We start from the raw sequence: 27,291 nt of genomic DNA on the forward strand, positions 1-27,291 counted from the left end.
TGGGTTAAGCCTCTGCCTTCAGCTTGGGTCATGGCCTCAGGGTCCTGGGATCAAGCCACGCATCAGGCTTTCTGCTCATTGGGGAGCCTGCTTCCCCTCTCTTTGCCTGCCTCTCTGCCTACTTGTGATCTCTCTCTCTGTCAAATAAATAAATAAAATCTTAAAAAGAAAAAGATTTAGGGATAAACAAATAGCAGATATTTGAACATTTACTATTTCCACTTTACTTTTGAAGAAACTGAGACTCAAGGCTGTGTAGTTTGTATGAAAACCACAGACCTGGAAGACCAATCTAGGCCTATCTGATGCAACATCCTAAGTTCTTAAAGGTGACACAGGACAAGATAAAGGCAAACCTGGGTGATTCAGTTGCCTCTTGGGAATTGTGGGCTATAGCAGAGCTGCCCATATAGTATCAGACTAAAGGCTGTCAGAGCACTCACCTTCATTTACAGTGGATCTTTACCAGACTAGTAGGCTCTGCTGAAATTTATTTATTTATTTTTTAAGATTTTGTTTATTTATTTGTCAGAGGATACAAGCAGGGGGAGCGGCAGGCAGAGGGAGAAGCAGACTCCCTGCAGAGTAGGCAGCCTGATGATGGGACTCAGTTCCAGAACTCTGGGATCATGACCTGAGCCGAAGGCAGGCGCTTAACTGACTGAGCCACCCAGGCGCGCCCCTCTGTTGAAATTTAAACTAATATGTAATCCTTTCCCTATTAAGGGAAGTCTGACTGCCTGTGTAAAGACCCCAGAGTAATTTATTTTTTAGCAGTTCAACTTGTACTTGGAGCCACTTATTCCTGAAATCAGTAAAACCTCCTTTTATCTGAGTACTCAAGAAGAAGGATCTTGTTAACCAGGGATTAACTAGGCCCTCCCACCCTCTTGTTTTAGAAGGATCTCTGAAGTCTGCTTGTTTATTAAGGAATTTCATCAGCGTTGTTTAGCAGTATGTGAACAAGTACAATGTTGTTCCCACCTCAAGGGGGATAAATAATAAATTTAGCTAGCTTGCTAATTAAGAAGCTGAAATAGCAGTGGGCTCTGCATTGGCCTCCCCTTCAAATTTATCATTCATATGATTTACTTTATCTAGTTAGATTAGGAGTAAATTTTAACTACTTTTAAATTATGTTAATTAATGACCATTTGTGGGCTCTTTGAAGGAAGGAAAGTGGTGGGAGCTGGGCTTAGTGTGAATATCGTTTAGGAGAAAGCTTTGGAATGAAAGAGGAGCCATAGGAACAGGTAAAGCAGGGGGAATATTCTTCATTAACACACTGAGCTTGAGAATGACACCTGTCTTCACAGGGTACATTGGGGATAGTTTCAAAAAGAATGTTACTAAATACACCAGAAACTAATGTTATATGTCAGTTATACCTTGGTTTTAAAAGGAGGTTATTTCGGGGTTCCTGGGTGATCAGTGGGTTAAAACCTCTGCCTTTGGCTCAGGTCATGTTCTCAGGGTCTTGGGATCGAGCCCCTCATCCAGCTCCCTGCTCAGTGGGGAGCCTGCCTCCCCGCTGAGCCCCATCTCTCTGCCTGCCTCTCTGCCTACTTGTGATCTCTCTCTGTCAAATAAATAAATAAAATCTTAATCATGACACAGGAAAATTGCATGAAATTCAAATTTCAGTGTCCATAATTAAAATTTTACTGCAGTGTAGCCATGCTCATTCCTTTAAATATAATCTGTGGCTGCTTTTCTGCTACAGTGGCCGTTGAGTACCTGCTACAGAAATCGTATGGGCTGTAAAGCCTGAACTACTTACTACCTGTCCCTTTACGGAAAAATGTTGTTAACCCTTGAATTGGTAAGTAGTGCCAGGTGCTTACCTGACTGAGTGGCGCTTGTATCTGTCACAGGAAACTCACAAGACTCTCTTCATATTACTTGGTAGCCTGTAGCTCGCAAAGGAATCTGTATAAGAAAAATGCCAAAAGTTTAAGTTTGCAGTTTCATTGAGTCTTTAATCCATTTTTTTTTTTCTTATTCATTTTCCCAACAGAGTCCTACTGGCTGGACTCAAGTTACCTGTCTCTAAGCATGGCTCTGCCCACTGGATGTGCAAACAACAAAGAAAATTTATATTTGAAAGAACTTGACTGCCGTACTCCTTACTTAAACTATGTTACCTCTTACGTAGTTCTTCCTTCTTTCTCTCAAACAGGCTGTGAGAGAGCAGGTGAAAACAACCTCTTTACTTCCTCAATTGTAGAGACTTAGCATTCTCAGCTGTACGAAATAAATAAATATGTAAAGTCACCAGGGACTGACTCAGCACCTTGTGCCTGCCTTTTAAAGGAATGGAGACTCGGGGCGCCTGGGTGGCTCAGTGGGTTTAAAGCCTCTGCCTTCAGCTCAGGTCATGATCCCAGGGTCCTCGGATCGAACCCCACATCGGATCGAGCCCCACATCGGGCTCTCTGCTCAGCAAGGAGCCTGCTTCCTCCTCTCTCTCTGCCTGCCTCTCTGCCTGCTTGTGATCTCTGTCTGTCAAATAAAATCTTTAAAACTGGCGATTCACAGACCTGTACCCCTGGGGCTAAAAATACATTATATATTTATAAAAAAATAAGAAATAAATTAAAAATTTAAAAAAATTCTTTAAAAAAAATAAAGGAATGGAGACCCAATTGAGATAGAAACTGGAAATAAAATCAGTAGCATGTCCATTATTGCAGGTGGCTGGTATTTGGTATTAATTATTGCTCAGAGGATCAAGAAACAAGGTGGAGTCCAAAATACGATTCTGGACAATGTAGATTATGGTCACCTGGAGAGTTAAAATAGACATATCTAGGGTTGATCTAAGCCGCAGGTGTAAGGGAAGTTTCAGAACCACTAGTATCAAGGATTTAAATTTTTTTTTTTTTTTAATATTTTATTTATTTGACAGAGAGAAATCACAAGTAGGCAGAGAGACAGGCAGGGAGAGAGGAGGAAGCAGGTTCCCTGCAGAGCAGAGAGCCCGATGCGGGGCTCGATCCCAGGACCCTGGGATCATGACCCGAGCCGAAGGCAGAGGCTTTAACCCACTGAGCCACCCAGGCGCCCCTTTTTTTTTTTTTTTAACTTTAATCTGTTTTAACTCTGAATTAAAACAAGCTGGTTTTTTTTTCCTAGATTTTATTTGGTTGAGGGGAGGGAAGGGAGAGGAAGACTCCCCACTGAGCCCAGAACTCGAGGCAGGGCTCAAAGCAGGGCACCCCTAAGACAAAATTTTTAAAAAGATTTTATTTAATTTTTTGTAAGAATGAAAGCGAGATTGTGAACAGGGAGAGGGGCAGAGGGGGGAAGGAGAAGGCAAGAGATGCTGAAGCTGTCTCTGTGCTGAGGGTGGAGCTTGATGGAGGGCTGGATCCCACGATGTTGAGATCATGACCTGAGCTGAAACCAAGAGCCAGATGCTTAACCAACTGAGCCACCCAGGTGTCCCTGAGTAAACAATTTCTAAGGTCATAGGATTCTTTTGACTAGAAGTGTAGGTGTCAATAGAGGTAATCTTACAGATTGGAAAAAACAGACTAGATCAGAGAAATAAATTAACCAAATTCCCCATCAGGACTCTGCATAAAAGACTCAGTTGCTTTAAGGACTTGACTTAAAATATGTTGCTTAGTTCTGGGATGATAATATAACAGTGAACAGCCTGTTCTGGACCCTAATTGTGTCTACAAACTACAGCTCAAAAGACCTTATATTAAATTAGGTAACATATATTTTTTTGAAGACCATTTGGTGGTCCCATCACTGAAATCTGAGTTCTTTTTAAAAATTTTAATGTAATTAGGGGCGCCTGGGTGGCTCAGTGGATTAAGCCGCTGCCTTCGGCTCGGGTCATGATCTCAGGGTCCTGGGATCGAGCCCCGCATCGGGCTCTCTGCTCCGCAGGGAGCCTGCTTCCTCCTCTCTCTCTGCCTGCCTTTCTGCATACTTCTGATCTCTCTCTCTGTCAAATAAATAAATAAAATCTTCAAAAAAAAAAAATTTTAATGTAATTAATTAGTCCCTGGGAATGAGAACCAGAGGAAGATGAACTTGAATTTAAGGAGCATAATGGAAGGAGCAGGATGGGAGAGAAGGTTGTAAAGAAAGTTAACATAGGGTGCATAGACAGGAAGAGGCTGAAAAGACAGATTAAGGTAATTGTAGTGTTGTAAAAGCATAAAAGAAGTCCAAGAAATTGAAATGCGGAAGTAGACTGACTGGAAGAGAAAACCCTCTGACCATTTAACCCTTTTTTTGTGTGTGGGACTAAGACCTAAAGCAAACCAGCTGGCTGCTTCATTTGTGTCTTTCATGACAAGGTCCTTAAAGACAATGTCTGGTCACTCCTTTCACAGAGTTGCTGATGTGTAAGAACCATAGTAAGTTCTCGTAAGGATTTTTAAGTCAATTTGTACTGTCTCTCCTGAACTTGTAGACACTTTGGAAAAATGTGACCGTTGTTAGAAATTTGAAGTTGTGTTGCAAAGTTGATAAAAAAATTGGGGGGCGCCTGGGTGGCTCAGTGGGTTAAAGCCTCTGCCTTGCGCCCAGATCATGATCCCAGGGTCCTGGGATTGAGCCCCACATTGGGCTCTTTGCTCGGCGGGGAGCCTGCTTCCTCTCTCTCTCTGCCTGCCTCTCTGCCTAATTGTGATCTCTGTCTATCAAATACATTTAAAAAAAAAAAAAAAACAACTTGAAAAATTTTTTTGAAAATCCCAGGCTTCTGTCTTTGAGCAACTCTATGTTTTTCTAATGCAGTGTACTTATAAGTTTCTGATGTTGAAGTTTTTACCAAGTATTGAATTGAAGAGAAAGACTCAAGCAATTTGCAGAATAATTGGCAAGTTTCATTTGATTAAAGTTGACCCTTTCTTTTCCTTGGCCTCAATAACTTACTGTGAAGGTCGTCTCCAACTGTTAGGGAGACCCTTTTACCTCCTCCCTTTCCACAGTTACTCATTTAACAGCTACTGGTGTTGGGTGGAGTTAGGGTGGTTATTATGCCCTTTATGCAACTTTATGAGGGCAGAGACTTGGTATTGTTTGCTGCTCTATTTCCACACCTAGAACAATGTCTGACACAGAGTTGACCTTTGATATATATGCAAATGAATGAATACTGTGAACCCCAACTGCCTTAAGGAGGGAAGAAGAGATACACTTCCATCTGCCATCTTCTCAGCTGGAGTTGGTTTTTGTTTTATCAACTTGAGAATACTAGGTCCCTAATGGGAGAACCCCATTAGTTACAGTAATAAATGAGTCAGTGACAAGAGGTCTTTTTTATATATAGCACACATCTGGGGAGAACAAATGATAATTTTGACTTCAAAAATTAGAAATGTTACTAGTCCCTTCCCTCATTCTGGATTTTCTTTAGAGCTGAATCCTCCCAGCAGTTTTCTTTTAAATTCCAGAGCTCTTTGAGCTTTTAGCCAGGATACCATCTGTCCTGCTTGCTTTGAAAGGCTGTTAACTATGACCTGGAATTTTGGAAATATGGTTATTGAGAATCGCTGTAAAATAGTGATAAGGACTATTTGATGGGCTGCAGATTGAAATTGGCCGCCATTAGGATGCATCACAGTTTCCTAGATTGAAACCAGTCACATTTGGTAAAGTCCAAATTCAGACACCTGTGGTAGGGGAGAAGGAAGGGTAGAATTCTTGCATTCCTCAATCAATTTCTCGTCCACTTACGGGCTTTGAGCCTTCCTAACTGCTTTTTTTTTTTTTTAAAGATTTTATTTATTTATTTGACAGAGATCACAAGTAGGCAGAGAGGCAGGCAGAGAGAGAGGAGGAAGCAGGCTCCCCATGGAGCAGAGAGCCTGATGCGGGGCTCGATCCCAGGACCCTGAGATCATGACCTGAGCCGAAGGCAGCGGCTTAATCCACTGAGCCACCCAGGCGCCCCCCTAACTGCTTTTAGTTTGGCTTTGAATTCCTGGGGAGATTAACATAGCCCCGATACTGACCACACTCCCAGGTGCCAGTCTTTATCACCAAAACCAGCTTGTTATCTGTCCTAGACAAAAACAGTCTTAAAGTGTTAGAACCTACTGAGTATAGAGGGTTTTTTTTTGTTTGTTTTTGTTTTTTAAGATTTTATTTACTTGACAGAGACAGACACTGCAAGAGAGGGAACAGCATCCCTCCCACTGAGCAGGGGGCCCGATGCGGGGCTCGAACCCAGGACCCCGGGATCACGACCTGAGTTGCCCAACGATTGAGCCACCCAGGTGCCCCGGGTATAGAGTATTAAGTGTTGATTCTGTTCAGACTCCAGCTTCTGGGGATTTGGTATCCATGGGTTTGAAAGTCAGGGAGCAAGGATAAGATGCAAGGATTTATCCCAGTAAGCATTTAATAAATGAGCAGCAGGTGGTGAATATCTTCTTTAGAAAATTAATTTCTTCATCCAGGGCTTTTACCCAAATGATTCCCATGCCCACCTTCCTAATGCAGTGGTTGTATATTGATATTCAGAGATGAGCAGAGGTTATCTTTGACAAAGTTGCCTCCTTGGGGAAGACAGGCAGCTTTTGGTGGATAACTGTTCCTCACCCCCATCTTTCATAAACTTGATTATCTTTGGAGGAGCCCATCATATCATACAGCTGTTCTAAGTCTTAAAACTCGTCATCAGAGGTCACTGTAAATGAGGTCTGGCTCAAAACATGGCACAGAGCTCTTCTTTTATATCAGAAAAATCTCTACTTTTGTTTACACAGAAGCAGAGGATTCTTCTCTTCTGCCCTGATCTGATTACTCTAATAGTTTAGGAGAGTGATGGAGTGCCAAAATGCTTTAAGATCATGGAATAGTTGATAAAATAATCAGTAATCTTTGCCAGTTCCATAGCCTATTCTCAAAGTGTAAATGTTCATGCCGGGGTTAAATAGCAGTTGCATTAGAGACCCTGAGTAGAATAAGCTTGGCAGTACTATTAGCCACCTTGATTGCAGCTAACCTTATGCAAATATTTCTATGGGGATGGTGTTAACTGGTGTTATCAGTACATCCCTTAAAACTTGTAGGTAGGTTTTTTAGGCTTCTGGGTATAGGATTGTAGAGCAAGCCAGTTTCACTTACTTGTAAGTGCTTTTCTTTCCTGTATCTGTGGACAGGTAAGAAAATCAGATAGCCTTTTAACCATCATTGGCTTGTTGGGCAAGGTGAATTGGCTTGGTTGCTGTCTTAAGTGCATGTATAGAACCTGAGCTCTGAGTTATTTGGAGTTATTGGGTAGGCTTGATATAGTTTTATGTAAATTAGTCATGAAGAGGGATCAATAATAGTTGTACTTTATTGACAATTTGTAATTTTGTGGAGATAGCCAGGAATTCCATTACAACCATACACAAGGATTTTGACTGCATTTTGAAAGAAAATTCTTTAAGGTCACTTACATATTCTGAGCCCAGGTTTCTTCATCTGTAAGAGAGGTGAGCTTACTGAGGTCACAGGTATCTAAGTTGATGAACAGAGATTTGAAGCTCTGAATCACTGACCTGCACTGCTGCCTTATAGATCCAATAGTTAAGTGACTTCTAACCCAGTATCATACAGTAAGTGAACAAGGATTCGAGTCAGGTATTTTTTGCTCTGTTGCGCCAGAGTGAAACTTCCTTCGGCATCCTTCAGAAGTCTTTTCCACCTTCCCTGCTACTTTGTAATAATGTCTGTAATTGGCGTTAGGGTTTAGCCATGATATTTTGTGCTAACTGCATCATTCTTGAACATAATTTTAATTTTTTTTAAAGATTTTATTTATTTATTTGACAGACAGAGATCACAAGTAGTCAGAGAGGCAGGCAGAGAGGGAGCGAGGAGGAAGCAGGCTTGCTGCCAAGCAGAGAGCCCAATGCGGGACTCTATCCCAGGACCCTGAGATCATGACCTGAGCTCAAGGCAGAGGCTTTAAACCACTGAGCCACCCAGGTGCCCCTTTTGTTTTTAATTTTTAAAGATTTTATTTATTAAAATAAATTAAAATTAATTTTAATTAAAATCAAATTTAATTTAATAAATAAATTTAAATAAATAAATTTAATTAAAATTAAATAAATAAATTTAATAAATAAAATTTAATTAAAATTAATGTGAGACATTAAAATGTGTAGACAGCGTGAGCAGGGGAGAGGGAAAAGCAGAAGCAGACTCCCAGTTGAGCAGGGAACCCAGTGTGGGGCTTGATCCCAGGAACCCAGGATCACAATCTGAGCCAAAAGGAGCTGCATAACTGACTGAGCCACCTAGGCGCCCCCATTCTTGAGCATATTTAACAAAGTGTTTTCATATAGTGTGTGTGTGTGTGTGTGTGTATCTGGTTTCTGTGGTGGGGAGTGAACTCTTCATCTTATGCCTGGTTTGATACTGATTTGGCTACTTGGAGCTAACTCTGTAAGTGGTTACCAAACCTGCAGCTACATTGTGAGCCTGGGATTAGGCCAGCTTTCAGGGACTTGGTAACAGTTGGATTCAGTTTTGCTGGATTTATTTGATACTGGAGTTTCTTACTCCTAGGTATTTTGTTTCCCTTCTAAGTTGAGATTAAGACTCTAAATAAACAAGAAGTAGGAGTCCCATCTATATCTTTTTAAGAAACTGCTTTTGGTACACACGGCTTTAGAGAGGCAAATTAAATGTAATGCTAGGATTTTTTTTTCCTTCTTAGATTTATTTATTTGAGAGAAGGAGAGAGCATACGCAGGGGAAACAACAAGGAGAGGGAGAATCAGGGTTCCCACCCAGCAGGGAGCCGGACATGGGGCTCCATCTCAGGACCCCGAGATCATGATCTGAGCCAAAGGCAGACATTCAGTTGACTGAGCCACCCACGTGTGCCAGGATCTTGTTAATATGTCCCTTGCAAGAATCAAGTCCACCATTTCCTACCTGGCAGAAAGTGTATCTCACTGAGAGAAGATGAATTTTTAGCAAAAAAATCAAACAATAAATAATAGGACAGTTGACTTTAATTGCTCATCTGCCAAGAACGCCCTCTCCTACTTTGCTGACTCTTTTGCCTTTGGTAAGTCTTAGCTTAAACACTACCTCCTTCAGGGAGCCTGTGTTCACTCCTCACTGCCCTCTTGGACCAGGCTCTTTGTTTCTTGTTCTCTGGTGGAATCGGGCTGTTTCCCCTTACCGTTTTACTTTTTACTTTACAAAAGAGGTATTAAGCTTAGATTCAGTTATTTTTACTCTTAAGACTCTTTTAAAAAGTAACTGCTGTACTATCCTTTTGGAAAAATAGCAGGAAGGCAGAAAAATAGAAAAGAAAATTCTGCCCCTGTGTAAGAAATAGAGGTCCTAGCACCTGTATGTTTCATGTGAAGACAGTGGGGGAATATCTGTTACCATTATAAAAAGTGTGTGTAGTTTGCGAATATAGGAGCATCGTGATGCAATGAAAACCATTACTTTAATGTTAATCATTTGACATTCGAGATTTTGGGGTTAGGAAAGGAATTTTAATATATTTTCAGCAAGTCTCAAATTTAGAAAGGTTTCTTCTCTGTTGACTTAATTTTTCTCTGCCTTCACGTATGCATGGAGCTGCATAAATTTTCTGCCTTGGAAGTGTATCTTCACACTGAATTCCTACATATGGATTGGTGGGTCATGAAAAAAGATTGTGTTTGTTAGTTTTGTTAGACACTGCTAAAGTCCCTCTCTACTGGGGTTATATGAACTATATGAACTTTTTCAAGGTGTTAAAAGAGGCAGAAATGTGTCTCAGATTTGAAATTGGCACCACCCAGAGTTTTGGAAACCAGAGATGACCCATGAAGCATTACTACCTCAGACAGAGTACACACTTAGTAGGAGATAGCTATTACTGTTGTCTTTTGTGAAATGGTGATATTTCCTTATCATAAGAGTAGTAAGAACGTTGACTAAAACAGCATTTCTAAGTACTCTAGCATGGTTCTAGCACATAAATTAGTGCCCCATTTCTCTTGAGTGCCTTGAGCCATGACTCTTTGCCTTCATATCTTAATTTCCTTACTGGATTGTCAGCTCTGTGAGGGTTGAATTCTCATCTGATGAGTCTTTAGCAGGGCATTTTGGATTTAAGAAGATACTAAAAGTAGTTGTAAACTGAATTAACCCTAAGAATATAATTCTGAATCCCAGTAATAAGAGATACCTTTTCTTTTGCACGTTAACCATGAAGTCCTTATGTTACGCTAGCCAGCAGTTTTTCCTGAGAATATGTCCTGAGAGAATACAGATACTTTCTCTCTTGTCATTTGGAAGTATCTTTACTTAGAATCTTTATTAACCTAAAGGAATGCCTTGATAATAATAACAAAAGATGTTGATTCCATTTATCCTTATGGAGTAACTTCGTTAAGTTAGAGTGAAAGGAATTAGATGTTAAATGTCTTCTGTTTTCTCAGGGCTGCCTCATTTCAGGGGTGTTCTCCCATGTCTCCATCTCAGATTCTTTAATGCATGCATTTGGAACAGTTGTTGTCAGGTTATTAGGTGACCTGAATTCACAACGAATGAGATTTTCTGGTGATTTTACATGCAGTGGTTTGCATCTTCCATTTCTAATCTACCCGTCAAGTTCAACACACTTCTTTTTGCATTAACAGATGCTTGAAATGGCAAGATCCTTTGTCCAAAACATTTTAACAGTCTATTCTTAGATGAATTCCAGGTCAGGGGAAAAGGTACATACTTACTTGAAGTAATCTTTAAGGCCATTAGTCTACTGTCTATAAATATTTCTACCATGAGGGATATAGATAAGTTTGCTCTTATTGGCTTCCCTCTCTCACTTACTGGCTTTTTTTCTGACCAACATCTTTAGTCAGATGTTCTGCTGTTGCCTAAAGTACAATATATGACTTCAGTTAGCTTCATCATTTCTTTAGTCCCTTCCTCCTCCCCTCCCCATTTTGTCCTGCACAGCTTTCCTGTGTCTTCGAAAGCACCTTTTTCTGCTAATCACTTGGACCCAAAGATTTTGAAACTTCTTTGGTTCTTCCTCTGAATTTATTTATTATACACAGCCAGTTTATGGAGTTCCTGGTAGACTGCTTAAAAAACCGCTAGCTCATTATTTTGCTTTTACCTTTCTACCCACATTTCCCTTCAATTAAGTTTCCTTAAGTATGGGTTTTATTTTGTTCCTTTTCTGCTTGTGTAGTGGCTCCCTGTCATCGTTAGAGTAGGACACCCTTGCTCTTGGGTTAATGTTATCTATCAAACTTTACCTTTCTTTTACTGCTCCTTAATACAAATGCTCTCTTGGGCTAAGCTAGTTGTCATCTTGTTCTATCCTTACGTAATAAGAAAAAATAGGCATTGGAAGGGAAGAAGCTTAAAGATAGTGTTTAGCTTTTTGTTATTGAAAGTTTCAAACTTGAACAGCAGTAGAGAGAGTAGTATATAATGAACTCCCATGTGTCTTGTACCCCCACTTTTGTAACTGTCAACTTTTTGCAGTCTTGTTTTTTCTTTCCTCGTAGCGCCAGATTTTTTTTTTTTTTGGCCTGAGGGTATTTTATTTTATTTTAAATTTTTTATTTTTTTAATTTGTTTTAAAAGATTTTATTTATTTGACAGAGAGAGATCACAAGTAAGCAGGGAGGCAGGCAGAGAGGAGGAAGCAGGCGCCCCACTGAGCAGAGAACCGATGTGGGCTTGATCCCAGGACCCTGAGATCATGACCCGAGCCGAAGGCAGAGGTTTTAACCCACTGAGCCACCCGGGCACCCCAAAATTTTTTATTTTTTTAAATTTCTTTTCAGTGTACCAGAATTCATTGTTTATGCACCACACCCAGTGCACCATGCAATATGTGCCCTCCATAATACCCATCAACAGGCTCACCCAACTTCCCACCCCCCAACCCCTTCAAAACCCTTTGATTGTTTCTCAGAGTCCATAGTCTCTCACAGTTCATCTCCCCCTCCAATTTCCCCCACTCCCTTCTCCTCTCCATCTCCCCATTTCCTCCGTGTTATTTCTTATGCTCCACAAATAAGTGAAACCATATGATACTTGACTCTCTGTGCTTGACTTAATTTCACTCAGCATTATCTCTTCTAGTCCCATCCATGTTGATACAAAAGTTGGGTGTTCATCCTTTCTGATGGAGGCATAATACTCCATCGTGTATATGGACCACATCTTCCTTATCCATTTGTCTGTTGAAGGGCATCTTGGTTGTTTCCACAGTTTGGCGACTATATTTTAAAGATTTTATTTATTTATTTGACAGAGAGAGTGGGAGAGTGAGCAATGCAGGGGGAGCAGCAGGCAGAGGGAGAGGGTGAGGGAGAAGCAGGCTTACTGAGCAGGGAGGTTGTGGGGCTCAATCCCAGGACTGGGATCATGACCTGAGCGGAAGGCAGATGCATAATGACTGAGCCACTCGGGCCCCAGCCTGTGAGGGTATTTTAAAGTAAATTCCAGACATCATTCACCTGGAAGTACTTCAGTACGCATCTGTAGAGGTTATTTCTGTCAGTTGGTAATTTTTGTTTATCACATTATTGGTCTTCTGTAGGCACCCCATATTGTTTTTCTTATCATTTTTTCTTAGAGGACCCACCCTGCTGTGTGGAGCTGTACTACGGCCATTCAGATATTTGAAGTTGTCATATGTTAAACTTTTTGGTACCTCTCACACACATAGCACAGTTTGAGCATATGACAGACATGTACTAACTTTTAAAATTAAGGGCACTTGGGACTCAGATCTTTGACGTAGATCTTTTTTGTATTACTGGAATTCTTTAGCTACAGCCTTAAGTTTCTTACCAGATATTCTGGTTTTGAGTTTTTACATTAGCAATTGCTTTAAAAGACTTGGGAACCTAGCTCTAAAATCAGTTTTGAAGTTTTGTGCCCTTAAAAGATAATGTTTAAAAAAATAAAAGGTAATGTTATTGGCAGACTAGTTACCCGAAATCTACCTGGAATTACTTTCACTTCATCTTTTACTTAATTTCCTTTTTCTTTAAATTTAGTGCTTTTTAGTGAATTAAACTACCTTTTCCTCATGTACATGGGTATTTGCCAAATCTTTGATAAATCTTGGTTAATTTTTAAAAATAACTTATTTTTTATTATAAAAGTGATTCATCATGGGGGAAATGTTGGGAGACAAGGCAAAGTATACACACAAAATCTCAGGTTACTCATAAATTTACCACCCACAAATAACTACTTTTAACATTAGGGTATCTGTCTTCTAGTCTTTTTCATATTGTTTCTTTATGTGTTTGTTGGATTATGCACAAAGCAATTTTTAAAAAAAGGTATTATGTCCCTGTCATACTCAAGGGCCATAATAGCAGATCCTGATATTCTCTTTCTTATTTCTTAAATCTGACCTGTAAACAAATTCGAATAACACATATTTCATTCCAGTTTGTAGAGCTGGTGGCATGTTTTGTTGTTATTATGGTTAAGTCCTTAGTTTGGGGTCAGTTGTCATGTGGGGTTTTTTTTAAATGTTTTTATATTAATTATTTTTATTAACATATAATGTATTATTTGCCCCAGGGGTACAGGTCTGTGAATCATCAGGCTCACACACTTCACAGCGCTCATCATAGCACATACTGTCCCTAGTGTCCATAACCCACCCTCTCCACACCCCACTCCCGTCAGCAACCCTCAGGTTTTTTGGTGAGATTAAGAGTCTCTTCTGGGGCGCCTGGGTGGCTCAATGGTTTAAGCCGCTGCCTTCGGCTCAGGTCATGATCTCAGGGTCCTGGGATCGAGTCCCGCATCGGGCTCTCTGCTCAGCAGGGAGCCTGCTTCCCTCTCACTCTCTCTGCCTGCCTCTCTGCCTACTTGTGATCTCTCTCTGTCAAATAAATAAATAAAATCTTTAAAAAAAAAAAAAAAGAGTCTCTTCTGGTTTGTCTCCCTCCCGATCCCATCTTATTTCATTTTATTCTTCCCTACCCCTGAATTCCCCCCAGTCTGCCTCTCAAATTCCTCATATCAGAGAGATCTTATGATAATTGTCTTTCTCTGATTGACTTATTTCCCTGCTCAGTATAGTACTCTCTAGTTCCATCCGAGTCATTGCAAATGGCAAGATTTCAGTTCTTTTGATGGCTGCATAGTATTCCTCTGTGTGTGTGTGTGTACGTACACACCACATCTTCTTTATCCATTCATTTCTTAATGGACATCTAGGTTCTTTCCATAGTTTGGCTATTGTGGACACTGCTGTTATAAATATTCGGGTGCACATGCCCCTTCAGATCACTACATTTGTATCTTTTTTTGTTGTTGTTGTTAAAGATTTTATTTATTTATTTGACAGACAGAGATCACAGGCAGGCAGAGAGAGAGCAAGGGAGGGAAGCAGGCTCCCTGTTGAGCAGAGAGCCCGATGCGGGGCTTGATCCCAGGACCCTAGGATCATGACCTGAGCTGAAGGCAGAGGCTTTAACCCACTGAGCCACCCAGGCGCCCCACTACGTTTGTATCTTTAGGGTAAATATCCAGTAGTGCGATTGCTGGGTTGTAGGGTAGTTCTGTGTTCCACTTTTTGAGGAACCTCTATGCTGTTTTCCAGAGAGGCTGCACCAGCTTGCATTTTTGTGGGGTTTTACTACTGTCAAGTGAATAGGGGTCACCACCTTTGTGTTTTGGATTGACTCAGCATTTTAGAATTGTAGGCTTGAGACAAGTTAGAGGGTTCTGTTTGCTACATGGAAGATTGGGTTTAAGTCCTGCTTTTTTTTTTTGACACTATATGATTTTATTTTTCCCATTTCTGTGAGATGAGAACTTATTATAGCTAGGGACATGGCCATCAAATTTTTGTTTCCTTATGGCCTGGCACAGAATAAATGCTTAGTGGATTATATCAAATGTGACTTTTCTGCTGTGAGCCAGAAATTGGATGAGTATATACACTGTCTGTACATTTTCATTAGTTACCTATTTTTATACAAAACATGTTACTTCAAAGTTTACAGCTTAAAACAACAAACACTTGTTTTCTCATATAGCGTCTGTGAGCCAGGGATCCAGGAGCAGCTTCGCTGGGTGATTTTGGCTCAGGGTCTGTCATGAGATTGCAGTTGTCTGAAGACTTAACCTGAAACTGGAGGACCTACTTCCAAGACCATTTACGCACGTGGCAGTTTCTCACCACATGGGCCTCTCCCTAGGGCTGCTAGAGTGTCCTAACAATATGGCACCTGGCTTCCCCCAGAGCAAGGAGAAAGATCCAGTGCCTTTATGACCTGGTGGCAGAAGTCACCTACTGACATTTCCATCTTATCCTGTTTTTTTAGGAATGAGTTTCTAAGTCTAGCCTGTACTCAAGGAGCAGAAAATTAGGCCATACCCCTTGAACAGAGGAATATCAAAGAATCTGTTGGACTATTAGATTTTAAAACCCATCACACAGGTGTTGGGTACATAAACTTCCAATTGATTCATATTCAACATTGGGGTGACCTGACCTCAGTGAGCCACATTTTTAATAGACTCTTGGGATAATTCTTATACACAATAAAATTTGAGAGTCACTAACATAAATACATGGAGAGAGATACCATGTTCATGGATCAAAAGACATAAAAATGTTTTGATGTCATTTTTCTCCAAATTGTTCTATGAACACAAACTTCCCAGCTGACTTTTCTTCTTCTCCTTTTTGGAAATTGGCGAACTGAAACTAAAACTTCTATGAAATGCGGAAGACATAGAATAGCCACAACAGTTTTGAAAAAGAATAAGACTTAAGTACATTTATAACCTGATTTCAAAACTTGCTGTGGAAAAAAAAAAAAATTACTGTGAAGCTATAGGAATCAAAATAGTGTGTGTTTGTGTAAGGATAGAATAGAGTCCAGAAATAGACTTGGATTATATGGCCACTTCATTTTCAGTAAATAGGCCAGAGCAGTTCACTGGGGGAAAAGGGTCATCTTTTCAAAAAACGGTGCTACAACTGGACATCTTTGTAAATTAAAAAATGAACCCTGTCTTTTACTTCTGTAAAACTCACAACGTTTTCTGTGAAGAAAACTGACAATACATACATCTAACAAAAAAATTGTAATCTATAGGTATAAAGAACTTTTTTTAATATAAATAACTCTTACACAACTTAGTCATAAGACAGATATTTTTAAAATGAGTGAAAGATTGTGTATCAAAAAATTCATGTATCAAAAAAGATACATGAGTGGCCAGTAAGCAAATAAAAAGATGCGCATTATTTAATTAGGAAACTGGATTAAAACAACATTGAGATAACACTACATACCTGCTAGAATGGCTAAAATTGAAGATTGGTAATACTGAGTGTTAGAGAATTTATAGCAGTTGGAACTCCAATGCATTTTGGTTGGAATATATAATAGTACAATCACTTTCGAAAACAGTTTGGCAGTTTTGTATAAAGTTAAAGTTAACACTTACCAAATGACCCAGTGATTTCATTATTAAGTATGTACCCAAAAGAAATGAAAACCTGTCTACACAGACATGTATATGAATGTTTATAGCAGATTTATTTGTAATAACCTATGCCTGGAAACGACTCAATTGTATTTCAGCAAGTGAATGGATAAGTATAAATTGCATTGTATTCATAACAGTGGGATTCCACTTGCTGTAAAATCTTAACCAACTACTGTTAATATCCAGCAGCATGGATGAATGTCAAAAAGAACATATTAAGAAGGCAGACATAAGAGTAAATCCTGTATGATTTCATTTATATACAACTTTAGATACCATCTAATCTGTAGTGCTAGCAAATTATTGGTTACTTTAGGTTGGGATTGACTGGGGATGGGCATAAGGGAAACTTTCTTGGATGATGTATCTTTGAAATGTATATATTTTACTGCATAGAAATTATACTTTATCGTAGTTGGTTTTAAAACATCTCTCTTAAAAAAATATCTCGAGGCTTGGATTTTCCAGAACTTACATAGATAACCATTTGATCTGAGAGTCAGTGTTCAAGATTTATCCTTTTGTATCATTTATGATTTAGTCTCAATAGTACCAGATCTGGGAGAAGAATGCCAAGCAGTTGCTTCCTTTTACAGTAGAATTAATTCCCTTTTCCCTTTCATGTTCGTTAACACTTGTCTTGGTTTTAGAGGCAGGGTAATGGGATGCCTTGTCTATGTGGCTTTGTGAAATCCTTCCTTCCAGTGAATGTGCTGTTATGACTACCTTGTCATTTGAATCCTGTCATTGTGCTTCTTGACCAGCTTGTCAAGGTAGGTGAGGAGGAGATAGCTTATGGCTCTTCTTAACTGACTCATCTTTTATGGTTGCAGATTCTCATAAACACAAAGATAAACACAAAGATCGAGAACACCGGCACAAAGAGCACAAGAAAGATAAGGAGAAGGACCGAGAAAAGTCCAAACATAGCAACAGGTAAGGGTTAAACCAGCAAGTCCCTCATCATTTGTCAGTGGGGTGGCTGGCTTGGCTCACCTGGAATAGGCCTTAACTTGAGCCACAGGTAAGTCACATGGATAGCAGAGTAAACAAGAGACTATTTGATTCCAGAGTTGCTGAAGAGTATAACCTTGATAATTCATGACTTATGAATTAAAGGGATGCTATTGTTCGGATCAAGATGTACCATTTTCTTTCAATATGTAGCTCATTAAAAATAAAATTGGAGGGGGAGGCACCTGCATGGCTCAGTTGGTTAAGCATCTGCCTTTGGCTCAGATCATGATCTTGGGGTCCTGGGATCAAGCCCAGCGTCAGGCTCCCTGCGCACAGGGGAGTCTGCTTTTCCCTCTCCCTCTCCTCCTCTCCCCACTCATGCTCGCTCACTCACTCTTTTGCTCTCTGTCTCTCAGATAAATAACATTTTTAAAAAAGATAAGATTTGGGGGGCACCTGGGTGACTCATTTGGTTGATGGTCTGACACTTGATTTTGGCTTAGGTCTTGATCTCAGGATTGTGTGTTCGAGCCCTGCATTGGGCTCTGTGCTGGGCATGGAGCCTGCTTAAGATTCTCGCTCTCCTCCTCTCTCTGCCCCTCCCCCTCACCAAAAAATAAATAAGCTATGGATTGATTGTAATGATTGATATCCAGGGAACTTGCCTTGATAAAAGGTGACTGGATCAGTATTATGTATATATATTTTTATTCTTTCTGTACTTTAATGGGTATAAATCAAAAATTCTTACCTTGGCTTCTGTGGTATGTGAGCCCCTAAAATCATATGCAAAAGGTTGGGTATATGAGATTTTCCTGAAGAGAGCATTCTTAGTTTCATCAGAGTATCAAACATTTAGTTCTCACACAAGCCAGTGGCCACCAATATAAATGTAACTCAGTAATGGTGCCTTTGGATTCAAGCCTCAAAAAGATGTTTTTTGTTTTGATCCCGTTTTGGGGGTGTAGGAAAACAAGTGGTTAAACCCAAAGACTTAGAGTATCTTTGCATATGTGACCCCTTGTTGAAAATAAGGACTTACGCTTCCATTTTGAGTTAAAGGCAGTTGGGGAGAATGCTATCTGATATTCCCAGAGTGGCATAAGTTTTGTTAAAAGGGAATGTAGGGGCGCCTGGGTGACTCAGTGGGTTAAGCCGCTGCCTTTGGCTTAGGTCATGATCTCAGGGTCCTGGGATCAAGCCCCGCATGGGGCTCTCTGCCCAGCAGGGAACCTGCTTCCACCTCTCTCTGCCTGCCTCTCTGCCTACTTGTGATCTCTGTCAGTCAAATAAATAAAATCTTTTAAAAAGGGGGGGGGGATATAAAGACCACTTGTGCATTGGAACAGGTGCGTCCAGCCTTGAGTCTTTGGAACTGCTTTATTAGCTCGGCTTATTGTTTCCAGACAAGTTAAAAGTGAGAATTGCTTTCTAAGTCTGTTTTTTTAAATGGACCATTAAAAACTTTAAGATATTTCTAATGAATTCTTTTTATGAATAAGTCTTTATGAATCATTAAAATAACCAGATTTTCTCTAGTGGGGACATTATGTATCATCTACCACTCCTGTGGTCTTTTTTCCCTCACCACTCACTCATTTCTTACCACTTGATCGTCTAGTTTCCATTTTTGTTACTCTGGTGAATTTAATGCCATAGTTGATGAATTCAGTCTCAGTTCCCATGTATCTTCTTCAGTTTATAGTTGTTTAGCCCATATTGATTGGTTTCAACCAAAGTAGATTTGAGAGCAAAGAATATTGCCAAGAATAAAGAAGTTCATTTCATAAAGATAAAAAAGAACCAGTTGGAAGGACATAACAATTATACAGGTTTATATACTAATATCAGAGCCTTAAAATACATGAAGTAAAAACTGACAGAACTACAAAGAGAAATAGACCATTTATATTTATAGTCAAATATTACTGCTTCTTTCTCAGTTGGTAGTATAAGCAGAGAGAAAATCATTACGAGGTAGAAGACTTGAACATCACCAACTAACTTGATTTGATTGGAATTCATAGAGTATTCCATGCAACAACAGTAGAATGCAGATCTTTGGCACATGGCACAGTTGCCTAGATACTCCATATTCTGAGTCCAGCCCTCCTTTAAGACCACTTCCCTTTCATGCCTCTGCCCTTTTCCATCTTTCTGGCCACCTTTCTCATCTCCTCCTTCCCATGCATATAGCAATGCTCTGTCTTTGGCTGCCTGTGCTGCCTCTCTTGCCATTTGCCCCTTCTCTCATATTCCATATCCAGTCTGCTAGAACTTCTCAGTTCCTCAAACACAACATGTTTTCTGACACCTGTAGGCCTTTAAACATGCTGGTTCTGGAGTACTCTGTTGCCCACTTACTATCCTTTTTGTTGAAGCTTAGACTTCACTTGTTTCAGGCATCCTTTCAGCCCACCCCTTCATATGGAGTGCCACTTCTGTGTGTTCTCTGGTACCAATTCTCACTTGTATTATCATAGTAATTGCCAAGTTGCATTGCTGTTGCGATTGTCTCTTCTCTGTATTCCTCATTAGACTTTTAAGGTCTCTGAGAGCAGAGTTGATGTCTGTTTCTTTCGTTTTACATTCTCAAGGCTTAGTATAGTATCTGGCAGATAGCTGGCCTTAACTCATCTATATGTATTAAATCATTGAGTGCATGACCGATGGGTACGTCAGTTACCATCTTCTCTTCTTTTCACATAGTCTTAATCTTCTACAGGATTGTTCCCCTTGGCCATCCCATTTTTCAAACAAGTTTTTGCTTTTTGGTAAAATATGTATAACGTGTTTGCCAGAGATTTTGTTGTTTTGTTTTGCCATTTTGAAATGACTTTAAGTATATTCACAGTATTGTACAACCATCACCAGTGTCCATTTCCAGAAATTTTTCATCATCCCAAATAGTCTCCGAACCCATTAAATGATACCTTCCCGTTCTCCTCTCACACCCCTATCCCTTGGCACCTTCTAGTCTATTTTCTGTCTCTATGAATTTACCTATCCTAGTACCTCATATAAGTGGAATCACAAAATATTTATCCTTTTTGTGTCTCACTTATTTCCCTTAATCTAACATTTTCAAGGTTTATCCATAATTGTCTCATATCAGGATTCCATTCCTCTTTTATGGCTGAATAATACTCCCATTGTGTGTCTACACCACAGTTAAAAATCTCTTCCCGTATTGACGGATACGTAGGTTGTTTCCATCTTTTGACTATCATGAATAACGCTCCTGTGAACGTGGGTGTACAAGTATTTGAGTCCCTGCTTTCGATTCTTTCGATAAATACTTTGGAGTGGAATTGCTGGATCATGTCAAACAAGTATTTTTATTCTGTCTGCCGTGTTTATCCTGTGCTGGCTGATGTGAAGTACTGAAAAAACGAGGCAGTCTTTGACAATGAAGAACTTCATCACCTGAGGAAAATGCTAATATAAAGAAATGCTGATTTCTGTGTTACCATGAATCCATCCCCAAAAAACTTCAAAAAAATACAGGTTAATATTTAAAACATCAATTTTTAAAGATTGATCCCTTTTTCTCTGCCACATCTGATTTCACCAACCAAAATTTATCATTGTGGGAGAAAAGATTAAGTAGAAGTGGCATAAAAGGCTTTGGGACATCAGTTTGGCCCTCTCTGCTTTACCAAAATCTCCTTTTTTAAAAAATAAAGACTATGTGGGACGCTTAGGTGGCTCAGTCGGTTAAGCTGCTGCCCTTGGCTCAGGTCATGATCCCAGGGTCCTGGGATCAAGTCCCACATCGGGCTCCTTGCTCATCAGGGAGCCTGCTTCTTTCTAAGCCTCTGCCTGTCACTCTGCCTGCTTGTGCGCGTGCACGCCCGTCCTCTCACACACTCTCTTTGACAAATAAAATCTTTAAAAAGAAAAAAAAGAATATGGTTTTGGTGTCATTTTTCTTGGCAAGTCCATTGTAGTTCACCTTTGTCTAGAAGAAAACCTCATCCTGGTGCTTCAGCTTAGGGTCCACATGACTTTGATTAGGTTACGTGACCTTTCTCAACTTATCTTTTCAGGTCCTGCATATTAATACATGCTTCGGGGGGGACCTAGGGGAGTTAAATACAAAAGCTCTTTAACTTTGAACTGTTTCACAAATACGAGGAGGTGGTATTTTTTACCTCTCTATCAAGCATACTTCCCTAAAATGATGGCATAGGCAAATTCAGGAATTTGTTCTAACACAATTTTGTGCCTTTTAATATTTTCTTCATTTCTAATCAAAATACTTAAGAAATAACAGTCTGTTTGCCAAGAGGCATTGGAAAAACCTGGGTTGCTGTTTACAAATGACTAAGTCTAGCCCGGAATCTTAATTCACATGTAAGTTTAAGACAGTTTAACCAGATGATGCATTGTAAACAGACTTTTAAATACTTCCTGTTTTGATCTCTGCTGACACACTACCTCATTGCAACAAAGCTAGTGTATTGGTTACATATCTATATTTCGGTACAATCCTGTACACTGTGTTCCTTTTTTACGTGTCTTCTGATCTTTCTAGTAGTTTTGGGCTTCTTCATTTTCCTTCTGTAGCAGATTAAAGAAACTTGGATGATTGTTTATTTTATTTTTTTTTAAGATTTTTTTTTTAAATTTTATTTATTTGACAGAGAGAGAGAGAGATCACAAGTAGGCAGAGAGGCAGGCAGAGGGGGAGGGGGAAGCAGGCTCCCTGCTGAGCAGAAAGCACAATGTGGGGCTTGATCCCAGGACCCTGAGATCATGACATGAGCTGAAGGCAGAGGCTTAACCCACTGAGCCACCCAGGCGCCCCATGGGCAATTGTTTAGATCACCTCTGAGGAGCCCAGGATATTTAAGGTTTAATGTTTTCTCTTCAAAAATGCTTAATTTTAGGGGCACCTGGTTAGCTCAGTTAGGCATCTGCCATTGACTCAGGGCGTGATGCCAGAGTACCAGAATCAAGCACTGTGTCCGGCTCCCTGCTCAGAGGGAGTCTGCTTCTGCATCTCCCTCGGCTTCACCCCATACTCATGAACACTGTCTCCCTCTCTCTCAAATAAAATCTTAAAAAAGAAAATGCCTCATTTTATTATATCCATTTTATTCCAGTATTTGCTAATAAATTTGGCATGATTTTGTTGCTATTACAAGAAAACAGGTTTTATACTAATGTGTTTCTGTGTCTTTCCTCTTCTGCTAGATACTAGCATCAATCGTTTCTCATTTAGGACCCAGATCCCTCAAGAGATCTATCTTATTCATATACTTTCTGCTGTATTGTTCTTAAGGTACAAAATAAGGGAGAGGTTATTAAAAGATCATTCCATCTTATCTCTTTGTGTGGTCAGGAGTCTGAGGTGACATGCCCAAAGTCACATGATGGTGTATTAGCAGAGCAAAGATGAGCGACCAGGGCATCTGTGGATTTTTTTTCTCCACTGCATCATTCCTTTCAGTAAAAGAAAAAGATCTTTCCTAAGAAGGGTTTGTTGTGTGTAGCTAAACTGTGTAAATACAAGCACCTCCTTCTCATATGCATGTAGTTGGCATCTCAGATTTTAAAATGCTGGATCCTTTCAGGCACTGCCTCTTTCTCTTTGGGCCCCAAGTCCCTGAAGATTTTGTCAATAAAGGTGTTAATCTCGTTAAGTTATGACCCTGCGAAAACCCCATCTCCAACTATTGCCTTTTTGGCCTATAATATTGCAGGAAGAGTTTATGCCAAAGTTAAGTAAAAATAATTTCTTCTATTATTTGTCTCTGACATTGCTTCTTTCTGTTAGCATTAACATTTAGCACTTCAGGTCCTTTTAAAAATTATATAAATCCTCCCAAAAGAAGCAAAAGGAATATTCTTTCTAGATGCTTAAGAATCACTGCTTGTAGGGTCACACCAGATACTTTTGTTGAAAGTTGTGTCTTTAGTCATAAATTATCTTCCATACTAGACCTTATATAAACACTATTAAAAGCAGTTGTGGGGGGGTGGTTTTAGAAATAAAGGACTTCACATGTGAAAAGGTTCTTCCTGCTAGGTCCCCCCACCCCCACCCCTCCTGCTAGTTTTTGACTGTGTGTCTCTTGCCAATTGTAAGCCTGGCACTCAGGCTGGAGTGACAAATGTGTGGAAAACCAGGGAAGACAGAAAAGCACTGCTGTGAAATAGTAGGGGAAGTGCTTTTCCAGCCATGTTGGCAGTGCTAATCTGTACAGTAAATGCGAGCAACATCTGAGGATAAGGATGCTTTTGGTTTCTGCTTTTCCTGAGCTCCAAATTCTACCTGAATTAGAATTGAGAGAATGTAAGATCCTAGGCACTGGAATTAAGCAACCAGTTCTCAGGGGAAGTTTTTCTTAACAGAATCAAATTTAAAAGACATTTTTGCTCCCTAATCTGTGAACTGTTCGCTAAAGCCCTTCATTTATCTGCACATCCCTATATCAACGTGTCTGGGGGGAGAAGTGGACAGTTAACCTGAGTAGGTAGAGAAGTTTGGTGGTTTAGAAGAAGGAAACTGAAGTACCATCACCATTCACAGGGGACCCAGTAGTGAAAAGTACACAAAAATACAAGTCGAGAGGCCAGGTTCTATCATTTACTAATGGCGTCCTACATTTTACTAGTTGTGTGTCCTAATTGAAGCTCTTTTAGCTTCTGGGTCTGGTTTTCCGTTTTTGGTCAGGTGTTGATAGCATATTGGTCTGGTCAAGCTTTTAAGTTTGTTGGGGAGAATTCAGTGGAATTCTGCAGATGAAAGCTCTTTGGAAATAGTAACACACTAAGTAATTGACATGATGGTGTGGTGGTGATTACCATAAATCCTGGTGATTACCATAAATCCATATCATCCAGATAATTTTGGTAATCTTTGAATCTAATTTAATTTAAATTTGGTAATCTTTGTCAATTTTGGTAATCTTGGAATCTAATTTAGTAGTTAATTATTGATAACATCCAGTTTGGAGCCCTAGTTTTCAGTTATGTCTAGCTGTATTATAATGAACTGTAATCTTTTTTTTTTTTTAAGTTCATGGTAGAAAGGGTATTTGAGCTAGCCACTGAAAAATAGTTAAGTGGGGTGGGGGGCGCCTGGGTGGCTCAGTGGGTTGGGTCTCTGCCTTCAGCTCAGGTCATGATCTCAGGGTCCTGGGATAGAGCCCTGCATCGGGCTCTCTGCTCAGTGGGAAGCCTGCTTCCCCCTCTCTCTGCCTGCCTCTCTGCCTACTTGTGATCTCTCCCTGTCAAAAAAAATATATATATATTTTAAAGAGATCTTGACAAGGGAAGGTGATGGCTAGAAAGATGGCATCCAGACAGTGGGAAACCATTACAAAAACATGGACAGTCTGTCACGTACTTTGTTCTGGGAAGAATCCAGTTAGGTGGAACCCGGGTTAACAGAAGGTGGGATAGAAAATAGGGCCCAAAAAAGCAGCTTGAGGCAAAACTATTAAGCGTTATTTCACAAAGTTGGGACTTGAAGGGAGCAAGAAGCCATTGAAAATAATTGAGAAAGGGAGGACGCCTAGATGGCTCAGTTGCTTAAGCCACTGCCTTCGATCCTGGAGTCCTGGGATCGAGTCCCACATAGGGCTCCCAGCTCCGCAGGGAGTCTGCTTCTCCCTCAGATCTTCTCTTATGCTCTCTCACTCTCTTTCTCTCAAATAAATAAAATCTTTAAAAATATAATTGAGAAAGGGAGATAGAAGACTTAGCCACCAAATGCATGAGGGGTCTATAAATAATTTCTGAAATTCCATTCCACTCAGAGTTTTCATAATTCTTGTGATTTTGTTTAGTAACTTGTAATTGAGGACGTGCATTAGGAAATCTTCATTTCTTAGAGCCTTTCAGGAACTGACCGCTGCTTCCCAGAGACAACTTTAGAATTTACCTAGAATTTTTAATTTAGCAAATGTTACTTAAGCCTGGTTTCCTTGAAAGGGCTGTGAATATATCCTCCCTCCATAGCTTGGAAGCTCTTGAGGCTCTTCCATAGGAATTCCCTATGATTCCGTGGTTTGCACCCCGATGGGCTCTGCCGCCCTTAGGAGTGGGCCTATAGCAGGATGTATTTATTCTCTTAGCAATTAGTGGCTGAGTCTTTTTCTCAGAAGATAGGAAGCCATCTCCTATCTCCCTGGCAGTGTTTCTTTTTTGTTTTGTTGAGAAGTCATGTAAAAGAATGGTCAAGTGCATGATTTCCACATCTGTAAAATTGGGTACTAATACCTCAGAGTTTTGTCATGGGAATTTAAACTGTTCAGAAGAGTGTGTGGCCCTTAATCCTTTTCAGATATCTGTTAAATATTTTTATTGGTGATAGAGGACAGACCTTTTTTGTTTTCTTTAATAGATTTAAATGGTTTCCCACAGCCAAAATCCTAGCTTCCCAGAATGAGACACAGGTATGTTGTTGTTGTTCCCCTAGAAGGAAATACTTTTTCCTCCTAGCTTCCTACTGCCATCTCCCTACTTCTACACTTCTGTCTCAGTGTTTTACAGGAACCCTGATCAGCCTTCTTTGTTTGCTCAACCTCAGCAGAAGTCACAGACCAGAGGTTTCACTAAACCTATCATTTTAAAAATAGTGTAGGTTACATTTTTCCTTAGTGGAATTTAGCTAGTTGAAACATAAGACAAGCATGAACACTCTGAAGATGTGGCTTTGAATCTTTCCATTTGTTCTCTTTGGCATTGACTTTTGCTTGTCCAGGTTTTGCTAGTGTGGTGGATCTTATTCCCAGAGAGACATGAGTCCTGAGACAAGGAGTCAGCTTCTGAACCTGGCCAGTAATTGGTGTTTTCTCTCCCCGAGTTCTACCAGTGAAATTCATATTTCATCCAAAAATGTGACCATTACAGAGGTTCTAGGAATGCTAGCAACTATGTGTATTTTGGCCTTCGTTGTATCCCAGACTACACTCATTCTTAAAATGTATTTCTTCTTTTTTCTTTTTTTATTTTAAAATTTTATTTGAGCATGAGTGAGAGAGTGGAGGAGGGGAGAGGGAGAAGCCAATTCCCCGCAGAGCCCAGGGAGCGTGATGCTGGGCTTGATCCCAGGACTCTGAGATCATAACCTGAGCTGAAGGCAGATGCTTAACCAACTGAGCCATCCAGGCACCCCAAAATGTAGTTTTTCTTCAGATATTTGGGTTTCTTACTTTGGTCAGTAGTAAGCCTTTCTTTTGGTTTATTGTCTCCTTTCACCCCACTGAAGTTTTTCTAGTGCTTCAGTGATCTGTGCACTGCCTCTGAACTGGCCAGTATTGTAGCCTTCAGTTGTACTGAAGCATAGTCTATGACTTTGACATATTGTGTCTATTATGTATGGAAAAGTAGCAGGATCAATGTAAGGAAGAGAGTAACATCTCTTAAAACAGTCAACATGCAAACTCCTCTTCTACATTGGTCAGACTTTCTGTGAACTCATTATCAGTGGAAAAGATAAAGGTGTTCTTTAAGCCACCATGAAAGTCAAAACTAATTTTAAGCCTTTTGGAAAAAGAGATACGTGTTAGGACATCCTGAATGATGATTAGTCAGTCTAACTGATCCCAGGTTGGCTTTATTTTCTACCACTGGCCAAATCCTGCCTCTAACCTTCCAATATATTGTGCACAGCCTTAGATATGCTTTGCTATCACAGGACTTTGTCCCCCAAATGCATTTGCTTCTTACTTCAGGTAGATTTCCTAGGAAAGACTGACACTGGTTCTTGCTCTTTGCCAGCCCTCCTGCCACAATGGGAATTATGGATGAGGGGGTAGAACTCGCAGTACTCTGTGATCTGTTTCTGGAGGCAGGGACAGGAACACAATTGACAAGTAGACGTGTTAGTACCATGTTCAGGACTCC

At 40.0% G+C, this 27,291-nt stretch overlaps 1 protein-coding gene across 1 annotated transcript in view; it reads left to right on the forward strand.

The window, feature by feature from the left end:
- TOP1 (DNA topoisomerase I) overlaps positions 1 to 27,291 on the forward strand; it is a 114,840-nt gene that overhangs the window by 35,318 nt on the left and 52,231 nt on the right. The window contains exon 4 of the mRNA XM_045980696.1: positions 17,307 to 17,409. Coding sequence (XP_045836652.1) covers positions 17,307 to 17,409 — 103 coding nt within the window. The remainder of the gene's footprint in view (positions 1 to 17,306; positions 17,410 to 27,291) is intronic.

The sequence above is a fragment of the Meles meles genome, chromosome 16 (assembly GCF_922984935.1).
Source record: "Meles meles chromosome 16, mMelMel3.1 paternal haplotype, whole genome shotgun sequence".
Lineage (NCBI taxonomy): Eukaryota > Metazoa > Chordata > Mammalia > Carnivora > Mustelidae > Meles > Meles meles.